General features: G+C 39.0%; 1 protein-coding gene across 1 annotated transcript in view; it reads right to left on the reverse strand.

The window, feature by feature from the left end:
- Nucleotides 1-495: 495 nt before the first annotated feature.
- GPATCH2 (G-patch domain containing 2) overlaps nt 496-14,665 on the reverse strand; it is a 125,429-nt gene continuing 111,259 nt past the window's right edge. The window contains exons 9-10 of the mRNA XM_066380142.1: nt 13,130-13,218; nt 496-1,622 (exon numbers count right to left, since the gene is read on the reverse strand). Coding sequence (XP_066236239.1) covers nt 1,393-1,622; nt 13,130-13,218 — 319 coding nt within the window. The 3' untranslated portion in view covers nt 496-1,392. The remainder of the gene's footprint in view (nt 1,623-13,129; nt 13,219-14,665) is intronic.

Raw genomic sequence — 14,665 nt, forward strand, 5'->3', positions numbered from 1 at the left:
CGGGGGGGGGCATGAGAAATCTCTGTACCTTCGCCTTAATTTTGCAGTGAACCTAAAACTACAAAGCCTTAAAAAAATCACTCTAAAGGTGATTTACACCTGTTACATTGGCCTTGGCTCAAGTGAAAAAAAAGGCCATTACAAATCAAATATTATTATTAGTCCTTGATAATGGAGGTGATAACAAATCAACATCTTCTAAACTAAGAGCAATTAAGAATCTCTGACATTATGCAGACGTTTCAGAAATAAGAATAACAGGCACATAATAAAAATGACTTGCTTTGCTTGGCTTTAAAGTAACTGCTGAGATGTTAGAGAGGGCAAGTCAGTTCCATTCATTTTTGTTCACCTTGCAAATGGGTTGGATCCTTGCCAGAAATCAGAATTCTTGGGAGAGCCATTTAAATCTTCAAATAAATTGATTCAGTATTCTAACTTTGACTAATGGTTAAAATTTAAAATCAGTAAACTACAGTTGAATTGATCTTAAAAAAAAAAAAAAAAAAATATATATATATATATATATATATATATATCAACCTTTGGGAAGAGAGAGGTAGAAGTCAGTCTAGATTAATAGAATTTATACTTCAGTCATGGTGAATTTAAAAAATATATTTTTTTCAATAATTACTTTATGTTCTAAATGAGGTAAAATTTATAAAATATGCACTAAAGTAACGTTGAGGGCACTCTGGTGATAACAATGAGGTTTTTTGTTTTGTTTTGTTTTTGTCAAAACATCAGAAGGAAACATCAATTGTGGTTGGTCAACTGTGAACTTCACACCACACTGTCCAGGGTTAGAAGATTAATGGACATGGTCCCCGTTAGTGAATCCTCACACATACGCACACAAAAGCCAAACCCAACCAATGTGAAATTGACAGGCCTTTCAATCAAAGATTTGCTTAGGACGTCACTCATGCAGCGATGGCTCTTTTGGGTCACCGTAGATGCGGATGACATGACACACAACCTTTCAGCCTTTCCCATTTTAGAAACCTATGGTTGCGCTCACATCTGCCTTGGGCGTCGCACACACGTGAATGAATCAAGCTTAAAGCAGTGGACATTATTGACTTACGAGCTCAAAATAAATAAGAGAAAAATGAGCTCTTTTTTATATATACACACATACTTAGAAACAGCTAAAAATTGCTGAAAAGATTGAAGAAGGAAAGGTCTGTACTTTAGCACCATGAACTGGGATGGAATCGCACTTCTATCACTGCGGGGGGGCTGTATGCAGGCGGGAAACGAGGCTGACACATCTGAGGCCATGTAGATTTCTGCTCCGAGAACAGAAGCTATGTTATGATTTCAGAATAGTGGGATGGAGAGAGCTTGAATAAAAACTTGTGGACCATTTTTTCTTCTCTTTTCTCCTTAGGCAGATTTTCCTGAGGTGGGGATGGGCGGGCTGGTGGCCGCAGCAGTGCTTTTCGGCAGAGGGAATCCAAGTCCTAATCCTTTTGGCCTCTGCATGGCTTGGATGGGCTCGGCGAGCCCCTTGCCGTCGCGCCCCAGGCCTGAGCCAGGCGTCCAGCCCATGTTCTGGAGCATGCGGTTCCCGATGTTGTTTTCTGAGATGGGCTGGGCATTTTCTCCTACAAACCCTGAAGTGACAAGAGGAAAAAAAAGACATCAGTACTGACAGGTGAAGATCATCTCAGGCTAAGAGAACCACGTTCTAGTCTTAAGGTTTTCTTTCGACAAAGAACCTGGGAGGGTTGTTGATTCATCTTCATTAAGTGCCTGGTTGTAGTAGAGAGATCAACGAAGAGAAGACTGTGGTTAGAGTTTCAGCTTGCAATCACACATACTTTACAAAGTGTAAAAAAAGGTGGAGAGATTCAGAAGTACTGCTTAGGGAGCATAGTCAATAATAAAGTGATTGAGTTCTTTAACCTCTTGGGCTTCTGTTTTCTCATCTGAAAAAGTGGTGTGACACAGCTGATACTGCCTACCTCACAGCAAGTTGTAAGGATCAGAGGAGGTCACGTCTGAAAAGTTCTCAGTCAATGACAAAGCACTTTACCAAGAGATCGCTTTTCATGATCATATTCACCTCAAAGATAATTCTAAAATTTGCCAACCTAGACACTTTACATCTGCCCAGGGGCTTGACATCCAATAAAACTGAAACAAAAACCAAACCCAACAAAAAGCACAACTGAAGGCATCCATACTTCCTAGGAATTGTTTACATTGTTATCATCATCTTTTTGTTGTTTACTATGCTAAGGAATCACTGGGCAGGAAGCTGGCTGAAGGAAAAAAGAAAATGGCCAAAGAGAAGAATACTATACAGCCAGCAAAAATGACCTAAAGTCACTCTCTTTCCTAATGTGTAATGTTCCTGTGTTTGGAGGGGGGTAGAGTGGATGCTCTTGGTGTGTGTGTGTGTGTGTGTGTGTGTGTGGTGTGTGCAAGAAAAGGAGAAGGTCTGGAACATGTGCATTCTATTAATCCTCCTCCTTCCATTTCCATATTGTATGGCACCAGAGAAGCAGGTGAGGGAAAGACAGAGGAAAAGAATAGTATATAGATGACACTGTATGTAGAATAGCCCTTCTCTACCTGCCTCCCTCTCCTCCAGTCCTTATTTTGGAAAAGGAGGCTGGCTGTTGCTTATCGTGAGATTTAGAAATAGCTGTTTGTTTCCCCTACTTTCTTAGCAAAGACAACGGAGAGATGCAGCTGTTTTAAGCATTTTCTAGTTGATGACCTTTTCAAAGGTTGACCTTTAATTTAAAATTTACTGTAAGCTCTTATGGAAAAAGTTGATTCCAGGGGAAAACATAGATGTACTAATAATATCTAACCTCAGAAGACTGAGAAATTAACATATGTCCTAAAAGGCAAGGAATCACAAGAACTAGAGCCCCTTCCTTCAGCTGCAGACGTGGCCTTGCCCGCCTGCCCCCTGCGGTGCCACAGGCTGGCTCTGCTTGGTCAGTCCACTTCCGATCATCCTCCCGCAGCAGCTATTAGATTGTGGCACATGAAAAGGGAATATGGCGAGTCTGGAGATGACCAGAGACAAGCAGTCGGAACTCTCACTTTCTTGTGATTCCCCTCCTTGAAGAAGGAAATGATGATCAAACAAACTAATATCGGAGATTGTGTAGGGAATAAAGGGGGGAGGGGTTGAGGGTATCTTACCACACCTTTGGTTTAGTGAGAACAGTCAGCCCAATCTCCTCTTCCAGGGCTTCCCAAGAAGTCTCTAGTGGAATGCTGAGATCACACATTTGCAGGATTTCAGTGTTTGCCCACCATTCCTTCCCCAGCCTCCAGGGATAGGGATGCCTCACTTTTACAAAGACCTGCAGGGCACCTGTGCTCTATGAGCCAGCTCAGTTCTCAGGCCTCTGTCCTGGATTTAGCATATTTTTACTCTGAAATGTAGTTGTATCTTCCTTAGAAATATGTACCCATATATGTATATAATAAGAAATAAATGTTTTAGTTACAAAAAAATAAATGAAAGCCTTGTGCTAATACACTTCCTTAATATAATAACAAAAAAAGCCATTACATTTTTATTTTGAAATTATGATTATGGTTTTGACCAAGACAAACCTCCAAGGTATCTAATTTTTTTACTGAACAGCTCCTGATTGTTCAGTAAGACGATGTTAGGTTAAACAGTGCACTATAGCATCTTGTCCCACTAGCCCTGACTTTAGTGATTGCTATGAATTCACTCATTTCTGTCTATAAGCTAAAATCATATCAGAGGTCTGTTGCTACTTCAGGCTACAAACCTGTTTAATCATACTTTTGATAAAAGAGCTTGAAAAAGTTTAGGTTTAAAACTTGTTTCATATTTAATAAAAATATAAGTCTGAGTTAAAAACATCCCTGCAAAAACTGTTAACATGTGGTGAAGTTTCAGCTCTAAAGTGAACAGCAAATGGTCACTGATTTACTCCTGTTGCTTTAAAATGCCGGTATCTCAAGTGCGGTGGCCCAGGGGTGTTGTATTTTTACAAAGGTGGAAAAGAATCCATCCTCCTTCATCTTTTAAATGCTGGTTTCACTTATCTTCTTAATGAAAATAAAATAGAGCAGAGCATTAGCTTATATTTTGAAGAGAACACCCTCCCACCCCCCAAAAAGAACATTAAATTTCTCAAGTGCTAAATCTTTCCACATAGAAACACAGATTCCTAAAAAAAGACAAAAAATACAGTGCCTTTTCTATACAATCTTAAACAACAATAACCCCCCCCCCCAAACAATAGCTACTTCATTTTTCATCGAAAATGATTCTCGCCCTGGCCGGTTGGCTCAGTGGTAGAGCGTCAGCCTGGCATGCAGAAGTCCCGGGTTCGATTCTCAGCCAGGGCACACAGAAGCACCCATCTGCTTCTCCACCCCTCCCCCTCTCCTTCCTTCTGTCTTTCTCTTCCCCTCCCACAGCCAAGGCTCCATTGGAGCAAAGATGGCCAGGGCGCTGGGGATGGCTCCTTGGCCTCTGCCCTAGGCCCTAGAGTGGCTCTGGTCGCAACAAAGCCACGCCCCGGAGGGGCAGAGCGTCGCCCCCTGGTGGGCGTGCCAGGTGGATTCCGGTCAGGCGCATGCGGGAGTCTGTCTGAGTGTCTCTCCCCGTTTCCAGCTTCAGAAAAAAAAAGAAAAGAAAATGATTCTCAAATAAAATACACTGCTGGTGTCTCAGCCTCCCCCCACCCCCTTTTTTAAATGGAATTAGGACATAGGAGGGAACAGCTCAAGTTTCCGCACAGCACACAACAACCACAATTTCCATGTCTCTTGCTTCTGGCAGTGATAAATCCTTTAAGTCCTTTTTCTAGGAGGCTCTCCTGCTTGGGCAATTTTAGCAATGACCTCCTGTGTGCTCCTTCCCCCCTCCTGATGCAGAATCTCATATCTACTGCTGCCGACAAGTCAGTCCTTTCCCCCTTGAATCTTCCGAAAACTATTGTGGGGGTAATTCGCTGGCGTAATTGGCTCAAGAGATGAAAATCTTGTATGGGCCCCTCTTTGCTGCTAATCTATCTACCTGACTGCAGGCCTAATTGGCAGCTTGTTTAGTAATTTGGCTCCTGAAGTGTTGTATTGATATTGGAGAAACAGCCAGTGGAAGGGGTGGTGACACGGTGCTGCTGGCCATGTAGCAGCCAGGGCTGCGATTCCATCCCTGCCCTGTGCTCAGGGGCATTCAGAAGTCCATGCTCACTCCATTCCACATTCATACCCCCCAGCCCCAGTACGTGACAAGCCAGCTGAGGGGCTGTTATTATTAGTGATGTTAAAATGGCAAGGTGTCGTGCCGTCCTCTGGTCTCAGTGACCAGTTTAGGATCATGGGCTTTGATTACTGTTAGCAAAACAGCATTAAACTCCGTCCAGGATGTGAGAGTGGTAGGTGTTCCTACTCTTTGTCAACTGTTTTTATTTCGTTTGTTCACACTGGAAAGCCTCAGGAATTCAGCCTATTCTGCATTTCACCTGCAATCCTACAGGCGTTCTTCATGTGAAACGTGTTCCATAGAATCAGTTCAGGTAGTTAATTGTTTAAAAATTCAAGGCACTTTTTAGACCATGGAAATTGACTGTAAAACTAGTTTTTGTTTTTCTTCTGAAGGAATAAAAACTTGGCAGAGAAGGAAAGACGTGGTCTGTATTGACAAGTCTGGAGAAGGAAGCGTTCTTACTAACAGATGTTACAGTTATGCAGAAATACGTTTCTTATGGAATGATTATGTGTCCAAGAAGAGGGTTTTCAAAAACAATAACAAAAAATCTCAAAACTGTACTGCTTCTGAAGGCACTCAGGGATGTTTATTCACTATGATGTAATCAGGACCATTTATGATCCATTGCTGTTATCCAGCACATGGTTTACTTGTTAGCACATGACGTGCATTATCTCCTCTGCTCATAAAAGCCATGCAGGAGGGCAGTGATAATGGACCCCAGAGAGATGAAGTAACTTCACCATTACCGCATAGTGAAGACGTCTCTAAGATTCAAGTTTTGGTTAAGCTTGGTCTAAGAGCCTACAGTTTCCATTTCCTGTATTGCCACCCTGTGAGAAATAATGGCAAGTTAACAGGTTAACCTGCTGTCTCAAACTATTTTTTAAAAAAAAATTGGATTATATACAAATTGTAATATTAACTTACCTCAATTTGCATATGGACAATATGCAGCATACAAAGACTTGGTTAACTCAGAATATAATAATGTCTTGGCTCTTTGAGATTACCAGTGCTTTTAATATCCATATTTTTATATTCTTTATCAAACTGAAATGTTGTTGACTCCACTTTATATATATAATATAAAATATAAAAAAATATATATAGAGGACACCAATTTATAGATGAACTTAGGACATCTGAGTCTAAATGTTGCCATTTCATTGACTAAACTCTGAACTTGAAATACTGTATCACCAAATTTTTTTTACTATGTCATTTCTTCTGCTACATTTTCCCAAATGACTGCGGTTTACTTAATTCACTATTTAAGACTTCTATAAAAACCGCTAGGCCCTGGCCGGTTGGCTCAGCGGTAGAGCATCGGCCTAGCGTGCGGAGGACCCGGGTTCGATTCCCGGCCAGGGCACCCAGGAGAAGCGCCCATTTGCTTCTCCACCCCTCCACCGCGCTTTCCTCTCTGTCTCTCTCTTCCCCTCCCGCAGCCAAGGCTCCATTGGAGCAAAGATGGCCCGGGCGCTGGGGATGGCTCTGTGGCCTCTGCCTCAGGCGCTAGAGTGGCTCTGGTCGCAACATGGTGATGCCCAGGATGGGCAGAGCATCGCCCCCTGGTGGGCAGAGCTTCGCCCCATTGTGGGCGTGCCGGGTGGATCCCGGTTGGGCGCATGCGGGAGTCTGTCTGACTGTCTCTCCCTGTTTCCAGCTTCAGAAAAAAAAAAAAAAAAAAAAAAAAAAAAAAAATGAAAAAAACCCGCTAAACTAGCATAGAAAGTCTCTCTGAAGGGAGGAGTATTTCAATGCTCCTGAAATACCCTAGCATTTATTCTGTTATAAATCCAGCCACTCTAGCTTTCTTTGGCTGTTATTTAAATTACAACTTATGTCTTAGTTATATTTACTGTAAACAGCATATACTGAGTTTTGATATTTTTTGTATTATGATCATCCCTGAATTTAAGCAATTCATTTACTCCATTTACATTTATTGTGATTACTGACATATCGGGATTTATTTTTATGTTATGTTATGCTATGTACCTTGCTTTTTCTATACATTTTTGTTTCCATTTGACTGTTATATATCCAAATGAATAATATTCATGGTCACTGTCACTGTCATTATTTTTATTAATTCAGTATTAGTTAAGCTTTATGCACATGTCCAACAATTTATTTGATCTCAATTCCTTCCTGATATTCTTTTTTATGAATTCTGGTTGGGTTTTTTTCTATCTGAAGTATTAATTTAGTAACAATCAGTATTTCCCTGAAAATGTTTTTATTTCATCTGCACTGGATATAAAACTCTAAAATTGATTCCATTATTTTACCTCAGCACTTTGGAAGTGTTATCTCCTCTTCTGGATTGTGGTGCTGTGTTTGAGGTTGCTACCGGTGTGATTTCATTCCTCTGTAGGTTATATCTTTTCCCCTAGTCTGCTCTTAAATTCTTCTCTTTGTCTTTGGAGTTCTAAAGTTTTACTACAATGTATCTAGGTATGACTTCATTTATATTTACTATCTTGATACAAACTTGTACTTTTTGAATATGAAAGTTCATATTTATCAACTATAAAAAACTGTCCGTATCATTGAATTTTGTCAATATTCTCCTAAATACTACACCTCCTTATTCTTTCTACTCCTTCTGAAAGTTTTATTAAACAGATGGTGAACTTCCTTATCCTTCAGGTCCCCTAGCCATTCTTTTATATTTCCCATATTTTTATCCCACTGTGTTCTTTCTAGGTTGTTTCTTCAGAATCCTCTAAAAATGAACTCTTCGTCTTCCAGCTGTATCTAATCTGCTGTGCAACCCATTCAGTGAGTTTATAATTACCAAGATTTTTTTTCCATAATAAACAAAATAATCTCAAATTTCTACTTGGTTATTTATCACATCTGTCTTTTCCGTTTTCAATTATTCCCATTTGTTTTTGAATTTTTTAAAAATAATTAATTTTTTTAGTTTTGGTTTATGAGATCATCAATAGGTTTTATTTGTGGTGATTCTCAAAGCATGGGGTGGAAGCCATGTACCTCTAGAGTGGGTCTGCACCTACTTCGAAGATCTATGTTTGTTAGTATTTTGGCTTGGTGAGGGTAGGCTCTTGGTTATACATCTTCAGTTTTCAGGTGGCAACAAGAGTCTTTATTTTCCAGGCCTGTGGGTGAGTTTTGTTTCTGTCTGCCCTGTTCTGAGGATGGAGCTTTTCAGAGATTCTGGTTTCACGGGGCCATCTCCCCAGTGGGGCTCCCTTCCCACAGAGATACTAGCCAACAGGGCTCAGTGTTTCTGAAACTGACAGAACTGGACATGTGTGGGGCTGGCTTAGGACTATTTTTGCTCTTGAACATCATCCTTCCAGCATTCTCAGCTATGCATTTAAAAAAGATGGTTTTGTGTTTTATTCAGCCTGTCCGGGCATTCTGTAATTTGAGGGTGTTCTCATTAGTCCTTCTACTGGCAGGAACTGCAACTATGTTCTGTTCAATGTGTGTGCTTACTCCAGGGGTCCCCAAACTTTTTACACAGGGGGCCAGTTCACTGTCCCTCAGACCGTTGGAGGGCCAGACTATAAAAAAAACTATGAACAAATTCCTATGCACACTGCACATATCTTATTTTAAAGTAAAAAAAACAAAACGGGAACAAATACAATATTTAAAATAAAGAACAAGTAAATTTAAATCAACAAACTGACCAATATTTCAATGGGAACTATGCTCCTCTCACTGACCACCTATGAAAGAGGTACCCTTCCAGAAGTGCGGCGGGGGCCGGATAAATGGCCTAAGGGGGCCGCATGTGGCCCATAGGCCGTAGTTTGGGGACCCCTGGCTTACTCTGTCCTTAGGTGTTTCTTGTACCACATGATAATGAAGAGTGCTGTTTAGGACTCAACTAAAATACATGTCTGGAGGGTGGTTTTGTGACCCAGGTAGCAAGAGGTGCAGGGTTATCTATTGCCTAGGATTTTTCTGTATGTTCAGATACAGCTTGGTTTCCAAATTATTAGTAAAACAATCACCCCCCAAAAGTTTGCCTGTTTTAAAATCATGGGAGAGATTGAAAATAATTTACAGTGGTCCCATAGACGAGTAATAAAAGAAAATAAAAACATAATTATTGGCAAGATAGATTTGGACAATGGAAGATGCATAGCACCCTGAAAAGTGGCTTGGTAACAGCAAGCACTTCCTGATTATGATTGATGTGACATATTATTAAAAGTGCACTGTGTAAAAATCTTCGCCAGGTATTACCTTTACAACCTGCCTTTAGTGCCTTAACTATTCATAAACACTATTTTAGTATTAAAATTTCAGGAGAATGCAGGAGAAAAGTTGAAAACTCACAAGAGCTGTAACGTAGTCTCTTGCCAAGAATTTGCATGTTCATGAAAACCCAGTGACCTTGGAGCAATATCTATACTGAGATACTCAACTTCAATAGGCAACTTTTTGTGTAATTTAAAATGTATAGCAAAAAAGGTTGACTCTTACGGTGACTATTTTTCCTCTGATATTATTTCACTGGAAAGCAAAACAGTTAACAGCAAATACTAATTTTGGATAACGAGTTTAATAGTGTATAGTGGACTATTTAAAAAACATAATAGCCGCAATATCAATAAATGCATTTCAATCTTTTTATTATCAGATCCTCAATAAGCTATGACTTCTACCAAAAAAACACAGACCATAACCAACATTCCTAACTGCCTTTTAAAAAATATGGTAATAATATCCCTCCTATTTTATTCACTGCTTTTCTTCACCTTTACAGATGACATTTTTCAAACAATAAAATGCATTCTGCTGGCAAACCTTCTTGCTTCAACAGTTCTCAATTTTATCATAGTAAATCTACATCCCTTGCTACCGAGACATCCACTATCTTTGGCTATGTGACTTTGAATGAGGCAGAGAACAAGCCATACATTTAAAAAAATCAATATCTAACCTTATCAATATTCATTTTACTTTGTCAATACACAAATACAAAGGTGAAAGAGAAATAAATAAGCTAACGCACTGAAATAAATTCGGTGTTCCTGTCACAATTAATAAATGTTCAACCTATAACGCTGCTGGCTGGTCTGCAGCCTATATAAAGCGACTGAAATTATACTTCGACGGCTGCAGCTAAAATGGGGTGAGGAAAATTTTCTACACATAAGCAGGCAAAGATAATGACATTTGGGAGTATTAATGTCACAGGAAACTTTAAAACTTTTAAAAATATAATATTTATTATGTATGCAACATACAACTTTATCTTTAGGGTCTTAAGTTATTGTATAAACCCAGTTTGGAATTATAAAGTGCAGGTGCCTAATTATAATTTTCTGACAATTTTGGGGGGCAAATCTTTTCTCAACCTGCTGGTTGATTGCGTAATTGTTCACATACACATTAGGGGAGACCAGTAAGCGATATTCAAGCTGTCAGCCTTTTAACTCTTATTCCATATTTTAAATAAGAGAGAGTTATCTTCATCAGCATTTGTCCAGCTTAGATTGAATGTTGACTTAAAGGCAGAAGGAACTGTGAAAATGTATCTCACTTCCGCGTGTTTTGGAAGGTCTACAAAGGGTCTGTAAAAAGGTGAGAGAATCCTCTTTAATTCTATATGCTAACTCAACTTTGGGAAGCTCAAAAATATAGCTGACTCTTTGTTCTGTGACTGACTATATTCCAGAATTTGAAAATTATCATGTTCAGACACAAGATGATCTAGGATTCATAACCTCATTATCAAACTGTATTTATGCAAAAGCATTTCTTCCTTGAATTCAAATAATAATCTTCACCTTAGAGTTGATGCATTAATATTGGAAGATATTCTTTTAAAAACAGAGGTATTTTAAATAACCTCATTCTCTTCCTCTTTGAGAGTAACAGTTATACATGGATTTTAAAAACATACTGGAAATGGGTAACATAATTGTCCTACTCCACTACTTTTTGAGTAATTACAAAAATAGATTACATCTTTATGAATTTTCTTGAATTAAAAAAACCCTAGTAATGTAATAAGAACTCTGAATCTTATGAAAATCACAGAAGTTCAGAGACATAACATCTGGAATATTCTGGTGTGAGCTTCTTCGCTACGGTGTAACGTTTATACCCACACTCCACATAAACGATTTCCTATGATGGTGTTGCACTGTAATGTCAAATCACCTCATAGGAATAATATCACCCTCCTCAACCATTATCTGTTTTCCTTCTCGCTTTGCATATGTTGAGAGTGTGAGGACCTGATCCGATATTCTCTCTTCCTTATGGCTAATGTGCTTTAGTTACATTCCTAAGATTGTATTATTTCTGCCACTAATGCTTCAATCATTGAAAGATAAGAGAATCCAGGGGCCCATTCAATTGGAGCAAAGACAATAAAGAATCCTACACCTGTGCTATGAAAGATTTGAACTGGAGAATTTATGACATGTATTTGATTTAAGAATGGCTATCTCTGCTCGTATAAGGAGATGTGTTAGATGTATTCTAGTTGATATTCTGTATCTCTGCATACCAGTATTTAGATACATCTTATTTGAAACTTAAGATATATAACAGTGTGTTCACGTAAACATATGCAATGACATAGTCATTATATACACATTCTTACAACAAGGCCATCAGTTGCCATGGAAAGAGAATGGGTTTGGGGGTCATGCAGACATAGGCTTGAAACTTCCCTTTGCCGTTCAATGCTATAGATAGATAAGAAGAGCCTCACACTAGAAAGAGAATTTAAACTTCACATAGTTTATTTCCTTTGAAATCTCCATGTGAAGGTTACTTATATATGTGTAAATATATATACATGTGTATGTGTGTGTATAGATATATATGCATATTATTTTTCCTTCTCACTGCTTCCTCTCCTGTTGACATGAATCTAATTTTCACATTCTATAATTAATCATTAAAGTCGATGAAAGGTCTCCCAAAGGAAGTTAAGAGAATGTTAGTAACTCTGAATGGTTAAGGATCCCATACAAGAGACCAAGGCTGTTATTCTCTGTAACTGACCACATAGCTACTCTGAAAACATGTTCTCACAGCCATTTTCACTGCACTGCACATGCATCACAGCTCACTGTTGTGTATTCCTATGTGAGCATCTACACCCCAATGCCCAGCCAGCCTCCTGCATCACTGGTTCCTTCCACTGTCTGCCTCCCTTATGCTCTGGTGTGGGGTCTGACAATACCTCCTCATCTAATTCATCTTCTTCGCCACCAGGCTGGAGTCTCTGCCCTTCTGGGAAGGCGTTCTGTCCCCTCTGGTCCAGTGACTTCTCTGTCAGCACTGTGGTTTTTCCCTATGCCACACTCATTAAAATGACATGCTCTTACAATGACATGGCTTTTAAGGTGGAAATGCTGAGGGATTTTTTTTTAGTCTAATGCTGACGGTGTCTAAATAAGGAAAGATAATACTAAGATAGCTGTAGAGCCGGGCTGGAAACCAGACTGCCGCGCAGCATGGCCAGCTCTCCACCTACCACAACATGGGGCTTGCTGTTGGAAGGCTGGCCGAAACTTTTTCATTTACTACTATTCATCTCTTCTGGGGTTACTTGCCTTTTTCAACTATTTTTTCTGTCCGCCTCTCCCTCAGGTCTGTACATGTCTTCAGGCCAAAGACACAGCCTTGGAGGTTTCTGTTCTCTTCTATACATCTCACAAAGTCTTGCATGGGGGCAGGTGTGTAGCAACTATTTTATTGATTGGCTGCCTGAAAAATCTACAGCAGGAACGTGTAATCCATCCTGACACCAAATGCAAATGATTTAATTGTTGCTCGTTATTGTGCCTCTTCTTCGGCGCAAGTCATTACAAAGGATCTGTATTTTATTCCTGGTGATCTATGAATTTCATATCTGTGCTCTGCCCCAAGCCCTCTCCCATTTACCTGCTGTAGGAGGGCCAGGCAAAGGGGCTGCTTTTCTTCTCCGTTTGATGTCTCCCATGCACAAGGATCCTAAATGCATGCTTGTTTGCCTACAAATAATTATCAGAAAAAAAAAAACAACTATTAACAAAGGAGGGGCAAAAAATGAAACATATATGCAAGCTTGTACAATCTCAACCTAAAACAAAATATTCTCAACCAAGATGGAGTGGCATCGTAAAACCACCAATCTTGTTTATATCGAAACATAATTACGTTTGTTGACAAGCATTCAGCAGCTAAATGCGCCATCATAAATGGTTACTGGAATGAATAATATAAAAGGAATGCTTTTAATTTTCAAAACTGGTAATTTTTCTAGCTCAACATAAAATCAAGCACTGTTGCTTCTGACAGGAAAATAGCTAAGATTAATTATCTAAAGAGATCACAATATTGTTGCTAGGTTATCAATTGGTTACTAATGTTTTACTGTCAGACCAACATTTATTACAAGAAAAGTACGATCAATTTCTTTTAGGATATTATGCAGCAGTGAATTCTCTTAAAACATTTTAAATAAGAAAAAGGAAACAGTGATGTTCTCCCTTATAATTCATATGATTAGAATCCTTCAGTTAATTATCAGTTAGATGAAAAAACATAATTTGAATGTGTTAATGCTGGTCTGGTGCTATCGGGCAGGCTAAACCTGATATTGGGTTATATTTGTAAAGACATGGCTGGTAAGAACCTTCTACTATCCTTAAAACTACATAGAATTAGATTATTCTGTCTAACCATGGATTCCTAAATTAAAGAGCTTTAGAAAAATTAGAAATGGCCCACTGGGAATCAAGACAATATAAAACAAACATGAAAAGGATTTAAAAGCCTTCAAATTTTTTCAAGCTCTAGTAGGACTCTGTGTTTACTTCCTGGATCAGAACCCCTGACATGGATCCAGGACAGTGCCTGGTGGTCAGAAAGCGTGTTGGTGAGCGCATTGGGAATGTGTTAATATCCTCAAGTTTGATAGGACCCAATTTGAAAACACCTGGATTATTAGAGAAAAATGTAAAAGTAAAAAATTAATTCAGGTGAGAACCCAAATATATATAATAACACAAAGTTGCTGCACAATTAAACTTCTCTGTATTAGCATATCCCTGAGGCTGTGGGCAGTGCTGGGCTGCCTGTCAATAAAACATCATAGTTTTGGATTATTTAAGCAAACAAACAAACAAAAAGACTAAGCCTGGTTTTATTTCAGATATATTTAAAGCTGAAACACAGCTCAAGAAATTAGCCAGGAATGTTCTTCTTAATTAAGAAACACATTTTGAGAAATAATTAGAAACCATACTGGAGTGTCTGATAACAGTAGCTGCTTACTGTGGCTACTAACACCACCAGTTGGATGTAACTGGAGTCTTCTAATTGCTTTAAAATCATTCTCCCAAGTTAAAAACCTCTAAAACTTTCTCTTTTTCGCACCATTTAATATTCATTAGGAAATACTGTTTACAAAGATGGTGAAAAACAAACTCCAGGAAT

Source organism: Saccopteryx leptura, chromosome 1 (assembly GCF_036850995.1).
Source record: "Saccopteryx leptura isolate mSacLep1 chromosome 1, mSacLep1_pri_phased_curated, whole genome shotgun sequence".
NCBI lineage: Eukaryota > Metazoa > Chordata > Mammalia > Chiroptera > Emballonuridae > Saccopteryx > Saccopteryx leptura.